A 23,147-nucleotide genomic window follows, 5' to 3' on the forward strand; every position below is an offset into this window, starting at 1 on the left:
AAACCCCACTTAGTGACAGGCACCTAAAACACACACTTTATTAACCCATTAAGTCTTAAAATGTCAGGCGAGCTCCAGCCATCTCGGTGATCTATCGCTCACTGTGACTCCTTTTTTATGAGATAGCCCTGGGGTCCTCTCAGCAAGTCAGACTGCAGCCAGCACAAACCCATCAATTACTTTTTTTTGGTGAAAATTAAGGAATTAGATGAATGCTCTGCATTTTTCTGCAAAGTGGCCAGAGTCTCAACACCATGCTGGGGCCCCATTCCCTGTGTGGGTGCTCTGGTGAGTTAGGTAAGATAAGGACCCTTGCATCCTCATACTGAGCCAAGAGGAACTTGTGACTCCAGAAAATTGAAGATTTCAGGATTTAGCCTAATGCGCAATCAGAAAAAAATCCATAATTAAATAAATGCCCCATCTTTCCCCAGCACCCCTGTACTCTTAGATAAAACAGCTTATTATTATATGTACAATAAAAGGAAGAATCAACATAATTACATGCCCTTCCCACAATTGCTGTCATTATAACAACCATCATTAAGGCCTGTGATTGGAGATAATCATGTTTGCCTCCATAAACATTCGGTCTGCATCCTCACTCCAGGCTGCTCGAACTGCAGGAGTGATGATGTTTGTAATTAGGACTGGGGGCCTCAGACACTTGCTGGAGTGGGGACAGACACTGGTCCTGGGGTCTCCTTGGACTGCACTCAAGAGCAGGAATGTGCCTTGAGATGTGACACTGTGCAACTGGTTTGTTACCCTTAGACACCTTGCAGTGTCCAGAAGCACCCAAATTCCAACTCAACTCAGGTTTTTCTCATGGGATGCTTATCAGACTTGAAGAAATCTTGCTGCCTCCTTCCTGGAGTTTCAGGGCCAGGTGACCAACTAATCAGATGCATGGGGAAAAGCTTGTTCACCCCATGTGGGGATCTGGGAGAAGCCAAGCTCTGTCTTTCACCTGTCTCAAAGGCAGACTCTGAACACAGAGAGTCCTCTATTCCCAGGATGCTCAGGATGAGAGACAAAGGGACAGATGCTCCCAGAGGAATCTCCATGGTGGGACAAGAAGGTTCCTGGTGTTTGCTCTAGAGATCAGCACAGAGGAGCCAGAGGGAGAGCACAGACAAGATAAGGAGGCAATGGTGGGAGAGAGGAAGCCACCCAATTCCATCAGCATAAAGAACTGACTGCAGTTACCAGTGGGGCATAGAAATGATGCTGCAAAGTTGGAAGTAAACGACACTCCAAAGGCACATGGAAATAGTAAAAGTGCAATTAATTGAGAGATAGCAAGGAAATTGCTGAGGCTGTGCACATTCACTCAGGGAGTCTGAAAGTCCCATCCCTCTCCAACAGCTGGCTGTGTATCCAAACCTCTCTAATCCCACACAACATCCCAGGTCCCTCCCAAAACGGACGGCATGGCAGCATGGCTCACAGCCACTCCCTGCTCGAGGCAGGAACTGTACAACTCTGCTCGTGGCAGCTCGAGTTTGCAGTTGGAGCCGGGGTGTCAGGCAGGCAGCTGAACAGCCCGCTGACACCGGCAGCGCGTGAGGGAAAACTGCTTTGCTTTCTGCAAAGGGATGGAGGGAGGAAGCGTGATTAGCTCTGACATAAAGGCCACAAGAAAATTACTGGAATCCTCATTCTACAAGTCTCCTTTTGAGAAACATTTACCATCTCCCTGTGCAATATAATATGTGACTATATGTGCAAATATTTAACAAAAACTACTTCCCCTATTGATCAAGCAAGCCAGGCATACTCAGAGAAACCAATTAGCACTTGTGCTTTTGAACCAAGAGATTTATTTAGCGTTGAGAGAAAGAACTTCGAATTAATGGGAAGCTTAAAAGACACTTTGAAGTACATTTAAAAAAAAAATAAGTTTAATTATTTTTTACTTGACACTGTGATGCACATTCAGGGCTTCAAAAGAACTCGCTTATACCCCTGTATTGTCCTTTTCCATTTGGGAAACATGATTTTGGCTTCCCCTCCTGTGCTTCAGTGACTAATGCCACCGCTCCAATTAGCGGTGACGTCCATCGCCAAGGACCTCAGTCACATCCTGGCTCATCCTCCTGGAGCCCATCCAGACCCGCAGCCAACAGGGCCATCCCTGCCCTGGGAGCACGTGGTCCTGACAGATGAAGCCCATATTATTACTCCTGTTCTAGACAGGGAACATTAATCACAGAGGGATGAAATAAGCTGCCAACGGCCCGCTCTGAGCTTGTGGCAAGGTGAGATATTGTGGGAGTAGTTGGGTCCCACTTTTCCTGGTGCAGCATCACTGGGAGCAGTGCTGGGGAGACCAAGGTAGCACCAGCTCCTTCCTCATCTCACCAACAGCATGACATCCACCTGCAAATTGCATCACATCAGCACAAATTTGCCCCCTTCTGATTTATTGTGTTTATTCCCAGCATAACACAGCCTTAATCAGCAGCATAACCACCACCAAGGATAACCACTCCAGTCCTGCTCCAATAAAGCAAAAGAAGATGTGCAGGACCAGAGGATTTTAGTGGGATTTCATAGATGAGTATCAAGACCAAAAACCTGGATGCAGGTTGGGTCATGAACATGAAAAATAGCTCCTGCTTTTCCAGTGGTAGGTTGTTTTTCATTCAAATCCTTCTGCAAATGGAAGGATATGGAAGGAAGAGATATATGGACCTGAAAGATGTTCTCCAACAGATTATAACAAGCTTCAGGCTGATGAAATTGGCAGCCTAAAAATCCAGCTGGTGCCCTCTTAAATCTCCTTGAGCCTGACCCAGACCCTAAGGAGAAAAGCACTGCACTGCAGTAAAGTGCAAATTGGCTCTTTAGGGCATCCAGAAAATTTACATTTAAAGAAGAGGAGAATAGGCTGTAACAGGCCCCACATCTTGCTGGCAGTAAAGTTTACTAGCTCAGAATTTTTTATTCCCTTTCCTTTTGGATGGAAGGTTATATAAAGCGATTTTTCCATCAGGGAGCATAAACCCCATCCACTCATTAAACGATTGCAGGAGGTCTCTGACCTCCTAACAGAGAGGGATAACACAACCTCTCAGCCACCTGACGGAGAGCCCAAAAACACCCAGCATCACTGCCCTCACTGGGGACACTAATTTTAGCTGAGGAAGGCAAGGAGCATGAAGAGCCAAAGAAGTTGCCCCAAATAATTTTCAGATGTTTGAGACCAGACTGAGCAAATCCCAGGAGGTTGCTTGTTGAGCACTGTGGAAGCTGGAAGCATTCACAGCACAAAGAGCCTTTCTAGGACAAGCCCCAAATCCTTGTGGGCTCCCCCATATCTAAAGAAGGCAGGATAAAACCTGTTGGTATAGCTGGAAAGGGCAAAGACCTTTCCTGAGCTAATTACCCACAGCAGTTCCATCCACAGCGAGGCATCCTGAGAGCACGGCAGCAAGCAGAGCCCAGGATGCACTGTTATTTGCATTCCCCATGTATTTCACAGCCCTGACTAGATCACAGCCTCATCACAGAGGGCATCAGCCACACAAGCACAGAGCAGGAAACAACCGTGCACAAATACAGAGCAAAGGCACAGCCAAGATGGGAAATGCTGTGCCAGAGCCAGGGTCCCCCAGGCTTCAGCTCCCAAGGCTGCTCTAACGCAGGACAGGGGAACAGCAGGTTCATTCCCTGACCCTGCAGGAAAGCATCAAAGAGGTGGCTGTCCCCACAGCCAGGCCCTTGCACAGAGCCAGCAGGAAATGGACTGGCCACTCAGTCAGTGACAGTGCCCGTGGATCAGAGATGGTGGCTGGCATGATGGCACAAGGCTGCCAGAAGAGCCACAGGCGCCTCGGCATCACAGTGCCAAACCCCACCAGCCAACACAGCCCTGCCACCAAGCCCTTGAATTTCAGCTTGAGTTCTGGCAGGCAGGGATGGCGTGCAAGGAAAGGGAAGGAAAGGTCTTTCCGCAGGAAAGTTAGTGTGCACATGACACACTTTGAAACTCTTAATTGTATCCAGGGGATACAATTAGTACCAATACAGTTACAAAAAGCAAACTCAGCTCTCTCTCCTCCCTGCCATCCCCTATGCCTTATCACCTCCCACCCTGAAATTCAGGATGGAGGAAAGCACAAGGAGCTGAGCACTGCATGGATCCCTGCTCGCTCCAAAACCAGCGCCTTGAAACACAAGCTCTTCTCTCTTTTCACGTACTCTCAGGTTTCAGCAGCAACGACCCTTCTGCAAAAGCATCTTCACAGCTCAGCAGAACCATTCAGCACGACCTACATCCCCTGACTTGCCATCAGCTTCATCAACACAATCTCATGTGCAAGAACAACAAAAAAAAAAAAACAGGCAGCAAATCCTTGACTCCGCTCTGAAACTCTGGTTTTAAATTACCAACACGGAGCAGGTCTGGGTTGTTAAGTGACTGGGCTGCTCTCGAGTGGAGGGTGCGATACAACGCTGACATCTGATATAATGGCAAGGCCAGCTCAGTGTGCTCGGTGCTTTCCTCGTGCACTCGCCTGTTTGCCTCTTTCTTCTCTTAAAGTGCAATTATTGACATGTTCGCCTTCTTAACCACCAGTTTTATAAGCTTGCCAATGACTCCTGAACATGTGCAAACAATTATTTTTATTTTCTTGCAAAACCAAAATGTTGGATATTCTTTTGGATAAGCAGACTCGGGTAGATTTTCATGAGCCCTGCTACGTAATTTATTAGTTTCTAAACTCTGTAAAACTAAAAGCTCCACTAAAGTTCAAATAAGTTTGTGATTTCAAAATAATTTTGAATGGACTATTCCTGTTTCTGACTAATGTTACACAATTGATTTAAATGGGAATTCTTAATCTGCAGAGGTAGATTCTTGCATTGTTTTGTTAATTAAATAAAATGACAATATCATGGGCCAGAAGCCCAGGAGTGCAAAGCATGAAATGTTGTGGGGAAAAGGGACCAAGAAAAAAGCATCTTCTGTCCCAGATCTGCTGCAGGCTGCAAAATTAAGTACATGATCTGCTCATCCCATGGCTTTGGAGCAGAGTCTAGGGGTCTGTGAAGCAAGAGCTGGCATTGCATGGGGTCACTGCTTGGCACTTCACACGCTGTGACACAGGACCCTTGAGAAATAAGGAAATCAGAAATAAAAAAGTTCAGGCAGACAGAAAGAGGGAGAGAGACTTTCTCGTTTGCACAAATAAAATGAGAGCAGTTTTGCAGCTCTCTGCCAGGCAGTGCTGCTGCTGAGCTTAACCATGCTGGCCAGTACCAGGCTCACAGCATAAGGGCCAAAACTGGGATTGAACACGATGGAAGGGAGTGGGGAGCCAAGCAGTAATCCTGGATCTGGGATTCTCTGCCCAGATCCTCTCCCCTGGAACCCCCTGCAAGCTCCTAAGTGAGCATGGAAACTTGTTCTGTGCCAGATCCAGAGCCTGACAGGTAACAAGAAGCACAATTACACCAGCTTAATATTTCTAACAGCCTTGGCAGGGGGTGGTGGGGCAGATTAGAAGGAGAGCAACCTGTCCTGTTGCCCCCTCTCCCACCTTGCTTTATACACTTCCAAATTTGTTTTTGGCATCATGGTGGCCCCAGCAGGCACCTGATTGCCATGAGCACGGGTGGCTGCACACTCACACCCCCGTGGCAGCTTTGCCCCGAGCACAGGTCCCAAAGGTGGTGCACGCTGATATGGCTGTGCAACGCCTGCCCCATTTCATGGGCTGCCTGCTGCCTCCACGCGGGAAAACCACGTCCTGAGATTCTCCTGTTGAACTCCCGAGAGAAACGAAGCCCAAACGTGGGCTTGAATTTCATACCGAGTCTCTGAGCGTTACTGGGGAAATGATACCTGATACTCTCTATGTATATTAAGGAAAAAGACAGGGTATTACACCAATTTAGTAGAAAGCAATCCGGTTTTTTTCATCTGAAAAAAGACAACAAAGCCATACAGAGTAGAAATTAGTGAAAGCTTATAGCTTCAATAATTTAGAAGTTAAGCCTACTTAAACATAAATGACGATGTTTAATTCCAAGGCTGTTACTGAGCAGAGCCGGGGAGCCTCTCGTATCCTATGCCTGCCTTTGAATGCCGGGCTCAGCAATAACAGACAAAAGCTGTCCACCACCCAGAACAAAGAGCTCCAGGAAATTAAAAAAAAAAAAAAAGAGAAAGAAAATACTGTCTCGCTGCTGAGCCCACTCCCGCACGCTGACCAGCAGCTCCCAGTGCCTGGCTCACAGTCGCCAGACCAGCATTTTGGGGAGTTTGAAAACCGCAGGGCTGGGAGTGGAGCATCGTGTCCCGCACAGCGCGGCACCGCTCCGACACAGCATCCCCGGCGAGGCTGCTCCGGCAATGACTGACACTGACGCGGGAGGGTTTATTGAACTCAGCACAGCGCACAAACGCGTTACCTCGCTGTTAACCACGTTGAGAGCACAGAAATCCAACGGGGGGGGGGGGGGGGGGGGGAACGTCAGAACCAAAAAACTTTGAAAGTGTAGCCAAACACTCCTCAGCAGGGCGAGCAAAACACACCCCGAAGTCAGGAGCCACTGACCCGCCGAGGCGCAGCATAAACAAACACACGGGGCAATTTGGACAGCAGCAGGCGATAACCTAGACACAAATTTAAGCTGCGAAAGTTCTGCTTTCAAGTATTCACCTCTTTTCCTCTCCTCTGTTCAAAAAAGAAAAAAAAAACCAACCAAACTTCTTAAACCATCCTCATTGTACTGCTCAGGAATCTTGACATAATAACAAGACCTGCTTCGTTACATCCACCTCACAGATCACTTCTATTTTCCGCGAGTTACACTGGCTTCTCCTCCTCGCGCAGTTGCTACGGACCACGTGGCGAGATTTATGATACGACTAACCCACAGCTTTGCTTTCTAAACACCCCAGCAGCTAATCTTTGATAAATCTAACACACACTTTTCTCCCTCTGAGCATGCTGGGCTGCTTACAGGGTTTTAAAAAAATAATTCACAGAACAGACACAGAATAGTTTGGATTGCAAGAGACTTTTAGGACTATCTCGTTCCAACCCCCCAAAATGGGCAGGGACACCTCAGACTAGCCCAGGTTGCTCAGTTCCTACTTTTCCTTCTCTAGAAGGATGTTAAAGAGAGACTAGAACAGGATGCACACGCGTATTTTGCTGCAGAACAGCATCTTTGTCAGATTAGACCCATGCATCACCAGTGGAAGAAAAACACTGCCATTTATCCGCTGGACATGTGCGCAGTAAGTCCAGGGAAAGCTCTCTTTTGATGTTTTGTAGTCCGGCCAGGTGGACTGTGCTACCAATGCGAACAGAGCTGGCGTTACAGGAGAGCACAATATATTTGTAGGTCTGAAGTTGCTCGCCCTCATCCCTGCAACTTGTCTCCCAACATCTCTCCTCTCGCTCTCACAGCCTTTGCTGACGAACGCGACGCGTCCGTCGGGCGCTGCCTCCCGCTCGCTCCGCGGTGACGATCCCGGCGGCTCTTACGATCCGGGCACGGGTGGATGGCCAGGCACGCCACTGCCCCGGCAGCCACCACACCCCTCCCCAGCGCCAGCAGTGGGGGCTCGGGCTCCACAAACACCACCGTCCCTCCCTAGAGACCCCCGCACAAGGGGTTTCCAACTGGAAGCACAGCTCCTGGGGAGCACTTCGGGATGGGCTGGGGATGAAGGCGCTGGATGGGCTGGTGCGGGACTCCGCAGCCCCAAGCCACGACCCCTGCTCGCCTCCCCGGAGGAACGCGCCCCGTTCCCGCGGAGGGATGCTGAGCCGCGGGGACCCTCACGCCGCACCGGCGGACACACGCGGAGCTGCTCGGCCCCGTCCAGCCCCCGCGGCGGCCCGGAGCCACGGGGAAGGGCAGAGAGCGGGGCTGCGAGTGACCGCGGACGAGCGAGGGGAAACGGGACCGGCGGCGGGGATGGCGAGGGACAAGGGGATGAGCAATGCCCTGGCCGTCTCGGGGGTGATGAAGGGACGCAAAGTGCTGGAAGGACGGACGGACGGACGGACGGACGGAGCGGCCGCGGGGAGCGACGCCGGTGCCGGGCGCGGCGGCAGCAGGTCCACGTCCGCGCCCCCTCCCGCTCCCCCAGCCCAGCCCGGCTCTTACCTCCGCGGCAGACAAGCAGCAGCAGCCCCAGCAGGCAGGCGGGCAGCGCGGAGCCCGGCGGAGCCATGGCATCCCGGGCGGGCGGGCTCGCCTCCCTGCGCCCCACGGGGAGGGAGCAGCCCGCCGGCAGAGAGGGAGGGAGGGGAGGAGGGAGGGCGGCCAGGCGAGAACCACCCCCAGCTGTGGGGCGGGCGGGAGAGGGGCGGGGGGGAAAAAGGAAAGGGAAAAAAGGGGAAAAGCGGCTCTCAGCGGTGCTGCCCTCGGCGCGAACACGCCGCCGCGCCGGGCGGGCGGGGGGCGGCGCTGAGGGAGCGGGGCCGCCGGCGGGCGGGGGGCGGGCGGGCAGCGCCTTGCGCCATCTTGCGCATTCGCCGGGGCGCCGGCAGCGCTGGCCGGGCTGAGAGGCGGGGGTGGCTCCGTGAGGGGCCACTCCGCGCCCGGGACCCGCGGGGAGTGTGCACGGAGCCTCGTGGGTCTGCCTTTACCGGAGTCCCCTCACGGCACTCCTGTCACAGAGCTCCCGTCACAGAGCACGTCTCAAAACCCACTCACGGGTCGAGCCTCACAGATCTCCCCTCATGTGTCTCGCTCACCAGAGTCCCTTCGCGTTTCTCCCTTCACAGGAGCCCTCTCTTCAGAACCCACTCACGGGTCTCCCTTCACTGGTGCCACTTCTCGGGGCTCCCTTCACAGGGCTGCTCTCACCGGTGCCCCTCACGGAGCTCCCTCACACCGAAGCCCCGTCACCGGTGCCCCCTCACGGGTCTCCCCTCACCAGAGCTGCTTCAGGAGTCTCCCCTCACCGGTCTCCCCTCGTGCACCTCCCTCACTACAGACCCCTCAAGGGTCTCCCCTCCCTTCACCGGAGCCCCCTCACAGATCTCCCCTCGCCACTTTCACTCGCCGGGGCTCCCTTCAGAAAGCTCCAGGGATTACAGGGATACATCAGGGGGCTTCTCCTCACCTGTCTCCCCTCACTGGGGCAACCTCGCAGGAACGCAGAAGAGCTTGGCTTGTCCCACCTCTGTGCTCCTGATTTTAATGCTATCCTAAGTGACTTACCCGAGTCAGTAATGCAGGTGTTGGACCAGCCTGCTCACCCTGGAAGACGCCCCAGTGAGGAAGGACCCAGTAAGGGATGAGTCTGCTCCTAAATCCTTCTACAGCAGGATAATTTGTTTGCCCTCCTGGCTTGAAATAAGGATAACGTGTTCTTACAAGGCTCTCAGACCCTGTGCCCATGCAGTATTTTGTGCCTTCCAACTGATCCTACCCTGTCCCTTGGCCCATGTTCTCCACAAACATAACTCATATCGTCACTTTTAGCAGCAAAAGCCATCTCTGCAAAGACAGTTCAGTGGTGCTTCCTTGGCAAAAAGGAACTAAAATGAAATAAAAGTCAATCCTAACTGATTTCTTTCTTCAGACTAAAACCAGATTTTGTGGACTGGGTTACTAAACCACTGCTGGGTTACTGTAACCATTCCTAGAAATCTGGTGAAAAACCCTTTGTGAAGAGGAGCAATGTGAGGCTCCCCTGGATGGTGCACCCTGAGCGTGTCGGAGTCGGCTAACGAGGAAAGAAGACGTCACTACATCTGCTCCACATTAAAGCTTCCTTCGTTTAGAGGAGGATTGAGCTGTACGAGGCTCCTTTCAGCTGGGGAAGAATTTGCTCTGGCTCCACCAGCCTCTCGGTAACATCTGAATTTCTGTGCTGTCCCTGACCTTTTGGCACCAGGCGTGCTCTTGCTCCGACTCCCTGGCTCCTGCCATGGGGCCCCATCAGCATTTATGTAACGCTTGAAGCCATCATGGACTTGTGGCTGCTATTACTGAGGATGGTTTGTGGGAATTAATAATTCCAAGAGAAACTGAGCACGATGTGCTTTACAGGGCTGCTTTCCCTGTGAACCACAGATTTTGTGTGTTTTTGCTGCCAAGTGCCCTGACAGGACCCAGGAGCTGGGGGAGGTAGGTACACGTTTAGGGTATCACCAACTTCACCCCCACATCTTGCAAATGACACTGGTGACAGCACTGGTAGCACATTCAGAAATCATCACTACTCCAAACAATAGGACTTATATGAAAAACCATGAGATCTTTTAGGGAATAGGCAGGTTTGGGGCTTTTGGAGCCACCTAAGAGCAGGAATTCAGAGCACTCATGTTTTTCTACGCTCTGTAAGCATGAGGGCTTAGAAAAGTTGCTTTGTACTGGAGGCAGGAATTTGCTTATCACACTGTGAGCAGAAATCGGAGCCTTTGGAAAAGCAGGAGGGTTGCAGGAGTGACAGTGTCCAGCCAAAATTGAGGCTCCAAACCCTTTCCTGCAGAGCAGACAATGGGTCCATTCCTCTGTCCCCCCTGCTGCTGCGGGGCACAGGCTCTGTCTGTCCATCTGCCCTCCCTCTCCACAATGCCCTCTGAGGGCATCACTCACTCCTCACTCCCTGCACAGCAAATTTCCATCAGCTCCAATCGTGCTCCTGATTTACACCAATTAACTGCAAACTGAGGTCCCCAAGACACCATTAGTAGTTTCAGTGGATGAAGTGGGAGATTAACTTGTCTGAATTCACTCCATTTATTATTCTACGTGTAATTGTGGTTACCCTGCCTGCTAACAGTCTGGGAGCTTTTCCCTTATGTAGGTACATGCAGGGTTTTAGCATTTGCTTCATGGTCAGTGAGCAACAGGGAGCAGGAGCCAAAATTGTGGCACCCATCTTGAGGCACTGAGCCCAGAGCCATGCCAGCAATGCTGGGACCATCCCAGGACCTGCTTCTGGAAGCAGCAAAAACTGTTTTCTCTGTGTTGAGAATCTGTGAAGCAATCCTGGCCACGTCACTGCATCACGCAGCCCATTGTCTCGTGCTGTGCCATGTTCCAGAGGGCTGAGCTGGGCCACACACTGCACAGGCAATTGTAACTCCTTGAATTACCTGAGACCACGAGAAACCCAAGCTCACTGTAGTGTATTTCCAGCTGCATCCTTACACAGTGTGTCAGAGTGACAAGGGCTGGGAAGAGAAAGAAACGCAACCTGACACTTTGCTCTTCACTTCTCTCCTGTAAGTGCCGTGTCCGTCCATCTCTGGCATCCATTCCATCCATTCCTCTCAGCAGCCTCCAATCAGCATCCTATGCTGTGAAGTGGGAGCTGGAAGAGTGATTTGCAGTCACCCATCACTCCCTCCAAGGTCCTTCCTTGCTCGTTTGTGGGGTTACCTATCATTAGGAGAAAGACTCATCAGAGTTACACAGTCTGACAGAGTTCCCTTTAACCACTATCAGAGAACACTGTGCTAAGTGCAGATTTATTACCTCTGTAATGCAGATAAAATGAGATTTTATGGCTCTGTAGTCGTGGCAGCATAAAGTAATAATGGAAACTATGTACTGAAGTAGGGAATGCATCCCAGGAAGAAGGGAGATGCACGGGAGGTTAGCAGTGTGTCCTTGGGCACTGGCAGGTATCCTCTCACCAATCCCGCCGGGCACAAGCCACCCAGTGCTCAGCCCAGTGTGCCATCCAAGAGAACTCTCAACACCCATTGCTAGATGCCTCTGCTTATTTTTACCATTAAAAAATTCCCAGCAAGATGAAGCATGAAACTGGACAAATATTTTTTCCTACAGGAATCAGCTCAAAACTGAGAAAGGAGCAAGCATCCAGAAATGCCTAATGAATCCAAACTCTGCTCATGTCTGAAATTCCAGAAGAATCCCTAAGGAACCAGGTACCCACTATCATCTCACAATGCCAACCTTCATGGTGATGAGCTCTGGTACTGAAGTGGTGTGAGCATGAATCCTGCATTCTGCTCCCACCACTGCTTCCTCAAACAGCTGCAACAGACTTAATTGTGAGAAAAATTCCACTGTTTTTAAAAAACATTTTATTAATAACCCATTAGTTAAGGAATATAAGGACAATGTCTTACACTTTAACACTAAAGAGTATTTGTGGAGTAAGAACAGTCTCTGAAGAAAGAAAGTTATAATAAAGTACAGTATGGAACCAAACACAGACACAACCTTCAAACAAGATCAAGTTCTGGTTACACATCTTTATGCACTGTGCAGAAAATTAAATTTAACTTGAAAATACAAGCAAGGGAATACAGTAACAGAAGTAGATGGTAGATTTCTGCTGGTTAAACGCTTCCTTTCTAACAAAAGTATTGATTAGAAAAGACACAATGATTCCTTTAAAACACCTATTACTAATGAGATCAAAACCATATACACTGTTCTAGTAAAATGGTTGTTTTCTTACACAGCAATATTTCATGGGCTGATTGTTAGCTAGTAATGTAAAAAATTTCTCAAACTCTAAATTAGAAGTTATCTCATTTGAACTATTTAAACCAGAACTTTGCTGCCTGTTAAGTAAGAAATCAAGTCAACAAAAAGCTGATAGAGGATTTTATCTGAGTTGCATGTTTCATGTAATAAGAAAAGAAATAAAAGGATGAGAATTCTGACTCTCACAGCAGCATGGGGAATATACAGTTGTGTAGCCAAACAGTAACATTAATACTAGAAAATTATGCCAGTGAGGCAAACCTGACATTTTAACAATGTAAAACAATATACACCAGCAAAAAAGTTGAACAGTAATAATCTTTAGTGTTACTGAAAGGAAGAAAAAGGAGAAAGGAGCCTGGTGTGCAGGAACAGATATTAAGCATAATGGGTAATTAAAGGTATCAACAGTTTGTGTGCCTGTGAGAAATCTGCAAGAAAGCTAGTTATTTCATGATAAAAAAATATATGCACTGGTTGTTTCAGCTTTACACATCAAATGTGTATTACGTGTCTTCGATTCACTTCCAGCTGAGACTGAAAGATCCCTGCATGTTCAGGGCAGGGGAACCTGGGGCACAGCTGAGTTGGACAAGGACACCCAGCACTCTGTGTGGATGTGTGTTCATCCAGGGAGAGCTTCGGTGCTGCTGGTCAGGGGTGACCCCTTGGCTCCAAGAGAACTGTCTGGATTTCTGCAACTCGGGTCTGGCTGACCAGCCCATGGCCACCACAGTTCTTGGACAGCCAAACACTGCCCAGCTTCACACCCTGGTACAGTTTGGTGAAGTGTAACGAGATCAGAACAAGTCTCAGCATAAGTGGACAAAAGTGTTTTGGGGATGCATAGACAAAATTGTGATCTGCTGCATCTCCCCAAAGCTCTCTGAGACTGGAACTATTGTGGTGATTTGGTGGTCAGCCCAAAATGATCCAGGGGAATGGTGCCCCACAGTGCCTGCTTTTGTGGGCTGTAGTGACAGGCAGGGACAGCTTTTAGGCAGCTCAGGGCTGCAGGACTGCTGAAGGCTGTACAGGCAAAGCAGGGGGTGCATGTACAATGGAGTGCCCCCAAAACTGTGGCACACTCCTACATCAGCCTATGTCCCCTTCCACCCCCTGGATAGAAAGTGGCAATGTGGCTTGTGCAGGGCCTGTTCTGTCACTGAGGAAGGGCACAGGTTCTTCATGGAACTGGGACCTGAGGGCCACCTGCACAACGTCCTCCTGCTCTCTGCAGCGAGCGCCCGGCCTTGCCCAGCTGGAGGGTTTGTACCTCTGTGACTGTATCCACTCAGGCCACCTGCACAACGTCCCCCTGCTCTCTGCAGCGAGCACCCAGCCTTGCCCAGCTGGAGGGTTTGTACCTCTGTGACTGTATCCACTCCCAGAGAACTGTGAATTGCCCTTATTGCCTGCAATAACACTTCACTGCTTATCTGTAACCCTGCTAAATCATGAGTTTCAAAGTCTTGTGGCAGTGGGTTCTGGAGGTTATTTACACACTTCTTCTGCCCAGTTATGTTTCTTTGCCTTTTCCTCACTGCAGTAGCACACACACAAACTCCTGCCTTTGCCTGCTCACTGGCACTGATTTCCCGTCTCTGTCCCACAGCATTCCAGAGTAATGGCTAGTCACAGCATGGAACAGCATTTCTGAGACTCCTCAAGACACCAAGCTGGAGAAACACAGCAATCACAATGACTGGAAATACAGCTGGTTACCAGAACAATGTGTCACACTGGGAGGAGATGCTGCCAGCTGGGGAGAAGTGGAAGCTGCAATATCCTTCCCATCAGAGTACATGGAGGCTTGGAGGTTCTCATTTGCTGAAAAGCTGGAGGTAAAAGGCTTGCAGGGTGCTGGTGAAGTGAGGTTCTCCATGCTGCAAACAGTGGTACCTCCACCCAGTCATCACCAGGAAAAACAAAATCTAAAGTCTTTTACAGGATCTCAAGTTGGCACACAGTTTCCCCATATACCCTGGGGAGATTTTAGTAAGAAAAAAGCAAGGTGGGGATCTCTTCCTTCACTTTTTAAACAAATGGTGAGAAGTCTGAATCCTCCAGGAAGGTAGAACATTCACCAAACACCCATGAACAGAATTACTGATCCTTGTTAACTCCGAGCAGGTGGTCATTGTAGCTTGTAGCATTCGTAGTCAAACCCTGCAAACCTGGAGAAGGACAAGAGACCAGCTAAAAAAAGTAGAGAAAAGTCCATCCCCAACAGGGCCAGGCTGAGAGACATGTCAGCAGTAAGCAAATAGCATTAGCAGGAAGAGTCACTGGATGATTTTCAAGCCAGACTGACTGGTATGAGACCAAAGATTTCATTTTAAAGCTCTGGTGGTGCTCTGCTCTTCAAAAAAACCCACCCCAAAGCAGGACTTTGGCCAGGACTATCAGAAGTGACTGGAAAACTTCACTTGTTCATCCAAGGCTTTCAGCAAGTCCACAGAGGCTGAGTGCTGCTCTCTGTAAATTAAAACCATCTGAGATGTCTCCACACCAAAAAAAAAGGGCACCCAAAAAAAGAGAAAAGAAATACATGTCCCTAGTATCACAAGTTACTTTTGCAATTCCTGGTTCTTCTTTCTATTTGTTAGTATAAGCTTGTTGAGGAAAGATGGATTGACATCCTGCCAGCTAAAGCAGTCTCCTTTGCCAGCTGCTGCAAAACACAGTCCTACAGAAAGACACAACCCAATTCTCTGGCTGTAGGGAAGGTGTCAAGAAACAAAGCAAGAGAGACATCAGATCTGCAGCACTACGTGTTAAAGAAGAGTCAACAACCAGTGCAAACATATTCTTTAGAAAAAGGCAGTATAAGAATAAGTTAAAACCTATAATGGACTATAACAAATGAGTAGATCTACTGCTTTTTTTTTTTTTTCTCCAACAGACATGAGGTAGTTGTGTTGTTAGGGAGGAAAAAATAAAGAAAGAGAGAAGTAGTAAAAATGCTACTCTATACCACACACTATTCCACTTTATAAAATTAAATAATAAAAAGATGTTCCAAGGAAATAAAAATACATGTTGTACATTAAAAGGACAGATGTGTACCTAAAATATTAGGTACAAGAACCTACATAAAACAAAGCCCAGGCTGGTGAAAAGACCCAGACGCTGCAGAAGGTTCTAAATAGTACAAGTTGTTAGAGGCACTCGTAGAGTGTGTAATAAAAGGCCACTACATCAGCCTGCTAGTAGTAGTTACTGCGGGAGCGCACACAGAGAGCCTGGTAATCCTTCCAACCACGGGAGGGCAGAAAAGGCCGGTGCTTACAGCTCACTGCCTTTGTTTCTGGGGCTTCCACCGCTCCTGGGACTCCTGTGCCAGAATTCATCCCAACGCTGCCAGGCAGTCAGCAGTGCCTGGGCACTCCCCGGGAAAGAGAAGGATCCCTCAGTGTACTCTGCCACTTCCCAGCGTTAAAGGACGTCCTGCCGGTCGCCTCGAGGGCTGTGGTGAAGCGACAGCCCCAGCCTAGCGCAGAAGGCTCTGCTCCATCGTGGTTCCACCCAGATTTGGCAGATGCCTCAGTCCTGCTCCCACCAACACGCAGTTCCTCATCGGCTTCAGCGGGAGGAAGATGGGTCCTTACCAACCCACCTGGCTTCCCGAAGGTCTCTGTAGAGCTGACAGGTCCGAGCCATGCTCTGGTGAGATGCTGCACCTGCCCAGCTCCTGCTGGGCTCAGCCAGACGAGGGCAGGCAGCACCTCTTAGGGACAGGCTCTCCTCGTGCTTCAGCTCTGCTGTGATCAATATCAGATCAGTTCATTCTTTGTGATTGTGGACACGTGCCATGTTCTCAGATGCTGAGGATGGACTGGTTAAACCAGAGTTACTACAGAGCAGGGCCTCCTCAGGTGCCGGGGAAAGCAACTGGCACTTGACTGGCTGCACATCACCCCTGCCCTCCTGGGTGGAGTCTGAATCTCCACTCTCCTCCGAATCCAGACTTTCTCCATGCCTGTGGAAGCCATTGGTGAGCCCATGGATGCAAACAGCCTCAGGTTTGTCAGTCTTTGTGTCGGTACAGAGCAACTCAGCCTGGGCCTGAGCCTCCAAATTGTCCATGCAGTCCACCAACACTTGGCCAGTGTCCTGCTGGGAACTGGGAAGAGCCAGCTCTGCTGAGGGGAGCTCTTCTGGCTTCTGGTCCTCTATTTCTGTCTCTTCACTCTCCAGGGTGTGCAGCTGGGAGTTGTACTCTCTGTCAGAGGCTGAAAAATCAGAATGGACGATGACCTCTGCTTCCACTTGGTGGAGGCTGGCTGGCAGGTGGCTTTTCTTTGCTTCATTCTGTTATCAAACAGGAGAGAAATTAAAAAAAAAAAAAAAAAGCTAAAGTAAGTGAAATTCAGATAATTGAGTCTGTGGCCAAACCAAGCACTAAAATTCATTTATTTTTAATCCCACTGAGTGCAATGGGATGTACATATGCCTCTATTAAGCATTATCTTGATATGTTTCTCAGGGCTTAGGTCTTAAGAAGCAACTCAAATCACCTCAGGATCATTATTTCTATTTTACATTTGAGAAAGCAAGTCCCAAGGGAGCAAAGTGATTTGCTCACAGTTTCTTGGCAGGCTGGAGCAACCATTCCTCCAAGCCTCTGTCAAATACCACAATTTTCAAATCTCACCAGTCTGTTTCCATATTAAGGGCCAGATTGTTAAAGGCTGAGTGGGCAGCACTGTAGGAAACTGGCTTCTGAGATGGGTAAAGGGGCTCCCTTCACTTTCCTCATTTAATTTTGGCTACATATCACCAAGTGTGTGTTTGTTAAAGCCCTGGTCACAGCTGCAAAAGTCTGTGTAAATTCAAGCATTTTAAATTCAGAAAGAAAACAATAAGTTGTGCTCTGCAGTGTTTAAGTGGAGTTCAGGCTAGAGATCTCCACAAATCTGGCTGACAAGCAGGTCATTTTGTGAGATTATCACTCAATAATTTACCAGACAAATTATTGTAGAAGCTCACAAAGAGCTCTCTAGGCAATCAACGCTCAGATTCTGGGCTGAGTGTGATGTAGCAGCAAGAAGACAATCCAGGGTATGGAAGTGATATCCCACGTGTAATTTGTGCTTTCTGTTGAAGCCAACTTTGAGCATCATTTACATATTTTAACACTTTTCTCTTTTGTTGACAAACTCTGATGGGTAAGCTGTGCTGTAAATGCTGCCCTGTAATTGGGCTGTAAAACATTGTCTTAGCTCTATCCACAATGTTAATTACATCCTGTGTATAATTGATTTTCACACCATTGCCTAGGAAGGAAACGTAGGTAGGTTACTTAGAAGTATTTGCTGGAGAGGGGGAATGAACTTTTTCAAAGAATAACCAAAGCAATCTTCTGGTACTGAGTCAGTCTGAGCACGTGTCAGTTTGCTTTGCTAAGACAGTTACACAGATGTACACTCTCCCAAACACAGGAGTCCATATTTATTCCAGTGATGCAATATCAGAAATAGGATTTCCTCCCAGAACACAAGTGCAGTGAAAATTGGTCTGCCCTATCTGGAGAAGGGAGTTTAAATCAACCCTTGATCTTTGACTCCTTTTACAGCCAAAAATACAATCCCTCTGTCAGGCAAGCATGCTGTAGATCTTAATGACTGTGCTGAGCACTGCAGCTCCTAACTCACTCAGGCTGATTGCTGCACAGCCACAGCAAAGACTCCAAGCAGACTGCTGGTGCCTGGCACCAGATCCTCAGGAACCAGAAATGCCACAACCCTGCTGACAACCAAGGTTCTGACCCCACCTGGCCATCACCTGACCAACAAGCCCACAGAAAGGGGCTGCAAAAAGCAGAAAGGGAGATGGAGAACATAAATGGAAAACCCACATGAGAACACACAAGTCAACAAAGCAGCAAAGGTACCCACCATCACAGCATCATAAACCAGGGCTTGTAAGAGAAGCTTCTGCCCTGCACTGGAGGGGAGCTTCAGTGACCCATTGACAGCAGAGAGAGGCTCTTTGGTGATGGTGTCCCCATATCTGGTGATGCTGTTTGTCCAGGCCTGGTTGGTTGATTTATTCCATGAAGACTGCAGGACAAAAGTAGCAGGAGAAAAGATGCAGTTATCACAGACATGGATTCTTATCCTCATACATGTGAAATGAGAAGCAGCTTGAAAAGTGCAAATTGTGAAAATACCATAAATGTGGAGGACAGTTCCAATGTCATCAAAATAAAAATGCTCTGCAATGGACCCACACAGTCCCTGCCTTAGAACTGGCTTTACTGCTGTTACACGGGCTGATGCAGAGCACAGGGATAAAAGATGCCAGATGGTTCACAACTGGTTGCATAAGGGGCTTTCCACTGATCCTCAAATTGTCGGGCCAGTGGGTAAATCATGGCACAGACATCATTTAGAGGTCCACTAAAATCAACTCCCTGCAAAGCTGCAACAGCCCAGAGCAGAACAAGCCTACTGAGAAATACCACAGAGCTGGCAAGGGACAGGGAAATCTGGAGCTGAGTGACCACAGTCTTTGCTTTGGCAGAGAAGAAGCGATGCTCCACAGCACAGAGAAGACCCTCACCCGTGGGCAGTGCCCTGTGTGCTCCAGTAAGAGCTGGAAATTCTGCTAAACCGCTCGCTCTGCAGTGCAGACAAGAGCTCCTGCTCCAAGCCAGGACTTGGGAAAACACTCTGCCATTCCTCATCAACACAGAGGTACAAAACTGGGGGCTTTAATTTTTTTTAATTTTTTTTTTTTTTTACAACAGACCAAAAAGCAATTCTTTGCTCAGCTTTAAATCCCCTGGGCAACCAGTGTTACCTTGTTTGTAGATCTAATTAAATTATATGGGCTGAACGCAATTTGTTCTGGGTTCTTTCAGCTTCCCCTTGCAATAAACTGTTGAATGCACACCTCTGTGTATGGGAAATGTGTGTCTTTAAGAGCTGAAGTTATTTAACAGCTCAGACTATTAGTTCACAGGCAGAAATGTATTTTCTTTCCAGGTTTTGATTTTATTGGGCTGTCCTGCATGTACCTGAGCTAAGCCTTGCTAGTATTCACCATACACATACACGTAAACATACAACTCAGACTTAAGGACCACACAGGCCCGTTATCTCTGGCCTTGTTCCACAGATGCTACATTATTGTGTGGGTACAAGAGAGGCTGATGCAGAGAAGAGGAGAAAATCCTGACCTGACAACAGCAACTTCAAACATGCACACAGAACACTGGTGATGTGAGCATGATGGCTGTGTAGGGTGAAGATACCCTGCACATCTATTCAAACCCACTGACCCTCTATTGCTCACTGCCAGCAGAAGCCCAGGTTCCTGCTCTGCATATGTGGCTGCTCCTTAGGCCAAACCTATTCCAACAACCGCCGACGTAGCGTGAGTCCAGCTGAGACAGCGAGGAGATTTCTGACATCAGCCTGACCTTGGGTGAGTCATTTGACCTCCTTGTGCCTCAGTCCATCTGGCTGAAAATTAGGTAGAAATACACCACCAGATGTTGTATGTGAGCCCGGCATTCCTAAGTCAGCTATTTAGCAAGAGGCAAATGCTACCTCGTGCTGCCGGGGCTGGCGGAAGGACACTCGTGTATGCGCTGAAGGGTGGCCAGAGCTGCTCCCAAGCCCTCTGTCCACCCTCACCCAGGCACCCAAATGGCTCAACACCTTGTGGGAGGCAGAGCCATGTTACATCCCAGCACCACCCCCAAGTCACAGGAGCTTTACTACTGCCTCAGGAGCAAATTTTTAGCAAACAAATAGTGAAAGGCCTTGATATTGATATGCCAACACCCTGCAGACCAGTGATGTCCAAACTCAGCACTGTGGCTATCAAACGTTTGCTAATTTAGATGTGGATGCTTGAGCAGTGTCTTTTTCATTTCTCTCTCTGCAATCCTCAACAATATATTCTGAGCCAAAAGCCTTCCCTAATTGCTCTGTTTCTAAGTGGACAATCATTAAGCTACGCTTTAATAGCAAGAAATCAACCAAGCGATCACAGAGAGCTCACAATAAGGAATATCTCCACATGCGAGTGCTCAAGGAGCGTGTTCAATTTGCTTCTGCTGCCATCTGAAAGGCTTTCTGCAGCTACATCCCTGACTGATGGCTTCTGTGCCTCTTCCAAGGAACATACGTTACTGAGCAAATAGTGCCTGGAAATTTCAGCACTGAACCTACACAAATCTGCACACATGCACCAAATGTGTGTCCTGTTAGAGATGCCTGCATGCATATTTGCCATCAGAGAGATCTGAGCATCGTACGCAGACACACACACAGAGCAAACTCGAAAACCTTCTTGCAGGCATCTTGTGAATACCAAAAAACGTGGAAAGAAACAGGCAGCTCTACTGCAATCCCCCATGGACCATCTGTTAGCGGAAATGTCAATCTGCCATGTTTACATAGGTTTTGATGACTCTGGGAACAGCCTGTTCAGCTCTGGCTGAAATTGGCTGCAATGAAGAACAAACTTGTTTTGTACCAGTTTGCAACTTTCAACAAACAGAAAAAACCATCAACCACACAACATGGCCTGTGTCCCACATGTTGTTCGAGCACATTATGTTTGAGAGGGGAAAAAAAAAAGCAAAAGACAAATCCCTCTTGGGGCTTAGCCTCTAAGATTGGGCAGCAGCAATTAACTCTAGGACTGTTTTCATCACAGTCCTGAAGAAATCCTGTGTGCCTGAAAGCTTCACTGCTTTTTTAAGCAGCATTTTTTGGTGTAATAAATGACACTATTTCTTTTTACTCAAGGGGAGCTAGTGGGTGGCTGAAGGAAGGAAATATTGTCTTGGTTTTTACAACACAGTAATGAAGGCAAGGAGCAAGGAGTGTCAGTCTAATACTAATATAAAGAGGGAAGAATCTCTTTGTCAGTTCACTGCAAACATAAGAATGAAAACTAATAAAAACATCTTCCAATAAAAGACATTTCCATTACAGCTAAATCCTTATCAAAGCAAACAAGCCTTTTCATTTTAGCCTTTTTATAGAAACTCCAACTGGTAAAAATGTGCCTAGATCGTGTTACCTTCTCAGTGACAAGTCATGATTTCATGCAAATATATGAGCTGAGAATGAACACATAGCAAAAGTTCAACTTGAAACCTTCTCTGTTTTTTTAGGATGGTTATTTAAAGTAGCTCGAAGCCCTGTGCAAAACAAGACTGGGGGTGTTTCAATTGCCCAGCTTCTGAGAGTGGTGCAGTGGAGAGAAAGGATTCGATGCTGAACAGCAGCGGGTGGGAGTGGGAAAGCTCCGTGTCACGCAAACACAGTGACATCCCTGCCTGCATCTGGGATGCAACACACACAGACCTCTGCCAGCAGATAAAGGAGTCTCTGCTCGCTGTCACCAGGAGCACAGCTCTTGTCTGAAGCTTCTCAGAAAACACTGGGACTTCTTTTCCACGCAGAAAAATTTCTACATGAAAATGACAAACAACCCGGGTGGATCCAAGTTCCCTGATGTGTTACAGCTTCTGCTCTCCGAGTCATGGGGATGCTTCGTGGGAAACGCAGTCCTGTGGGAAGGAGGCCCACAGAGAAGGAGAAGGGCAGCAAGCAAGGAAGGCTCCAGCTCACAAGAACAACAACAGCAAACATTTCCAAACCAAAATGCTTGGGTTTGGCTTCATTCAATGAAAAGCTGAAGTCTTCCATGGAAAGCAGATGCTTTTTAACATTCTCCCCCACCCTTTAAATTGCTTGGCCCACAAGCAGCAGTGACAGAGATGTCTGGAGCAGAGCCATTTTATCATCCTCAGTCCATCTGTCAGAGGAGACAGAGCTGCATCACCACAGCCCGTGCACGACTGTGTCATTTATAACAGGGCTACTGAGGGCATCAGTCTGGGGTGTGCTTGCAAGGGGAAGAGAGTAAGAGAGGAAAATCACTTGTCAGTGTATTTATAAATCCTTGTGTGTGACCACTGGAAACAGATAAAGGAAGGAAAATGAACCACTGAATGGCCAACTGTACTCCTGCCTAGTGGAGCTGTGAGCATCCAGAGGGGTCCCGTGCAACACCTTGACTGCAGCAGCACCTTGCTGTCCTGCAGGCAGGGACAGGGGGTCCAGGAGGTTCCTCTGGGACTCTCCCACCTTCCACTTGTACCATCCTGCACCTCCAGCACTATGTGTAACAGCTCAGGAAGATCACAGTCCTACAATTGAAGGAACTGATGATCTTGACCTGAAGATGACCAAGGGGATATCTCACCACCCTTACCCACAGTTTTTTTTGCAGGAATCAGTTCCAATCTCAGAATTTTTAAAGACCTCCTGCCCTCAGTCTGTTCCCAGACCCCACACCTGTAAAATGACACTCACTCACTTCTGACTCCATATGGCATAGGGACAGTCCCTTCTTTGTGTCTATCTAACATGGAGCATCCAATCTCCACTGCAACCTCAGGCTGCCACAGGAATAAAAACAATAAAGAATAATCCATGGAATTGTAAGTAATGACTCAGCATGGGAACAGCCTGCAGGCACAGAGCAGCCAATGCAAGTGCCAACCAGCCAACACAAACCAGGTTTCAGGAGCATAACCTGAGGACAGAGGGACAAGCAGGCAACTGGAGGTCACAGCTACACAAATCTGCCCTGCAGTGCCAGCAGCCTCAGCCCAAGGGTCTGCCCCAGCCAACATCCCCAGCTCTGTGGTGACATGATATGCT

At 48.5% G+C, this 23,147-nt stretch overlaps 2 protein-coding genes across 2 annotated transcripts in view; both read right to left on the reverse strand.

The window, feature by feature from the left end:
* The window catches only part of IGDCC3 (immunoglobulin superfamily DCC subclass member 3), a 95,706-nt gene extending 87,450 nt beyond the window's left edge, over window positions 1–8,256 (reverse strand). Inside the window, exon 1 of the mRNA XM_041418760.1 lies at window positions 8,137–8,256. Within this exon, the coding sequence (XP_041274694.1) occupies window positions 8,137–8,203 (67 nt within the window). The 5' untranslated portion in view covers window positions 8,204–8,256. The remainder of the gene's footprint in view (window positions 1–8,136) is intronic.
* Window positions 8,257–16,236: 7,980 nt separating this feature from the next.
* Window positions 16,237–23,147, reverse strand: part of IGDCC4 (immunoglobulin superfamily DCC subclass member 4) — an 83,424-nt gene continuing 76,513 nt past the window's right edge. Inside the window, exons 19-20 of the mRNA XM_041418788.1 lie at window positions 18,351–18,515; window positions 16,237–16,764 (exon numbers count right to left, since the gene is read on the reverse strand). Coding sequence (XP_041274722.1) covers window positions 16,237–16,764; window positions 18,351–18,515 — 693 coding nt within the window. The remainder of the gene's footprint in view (window positions 16,765–18,350; window positions 18,516–23,147) is intronic.

Source organism: Onychostruthus taczanowskii, unplaced genomic scaffold (genome assembly GCF_017590055.1).
Source record: "Onychostruthus taczanowskii isolate IOZ18803 unplaced genomic scaffold, ASM1759005v1 scaffold6, whole genome shotgun sequence".
Lineage (NCBI taxonomy): Eukaryota > Metazoa > Chordata > Aves > Passeriformes > Passeridae > Onychostruthus > Onychostruthus taczanowskii.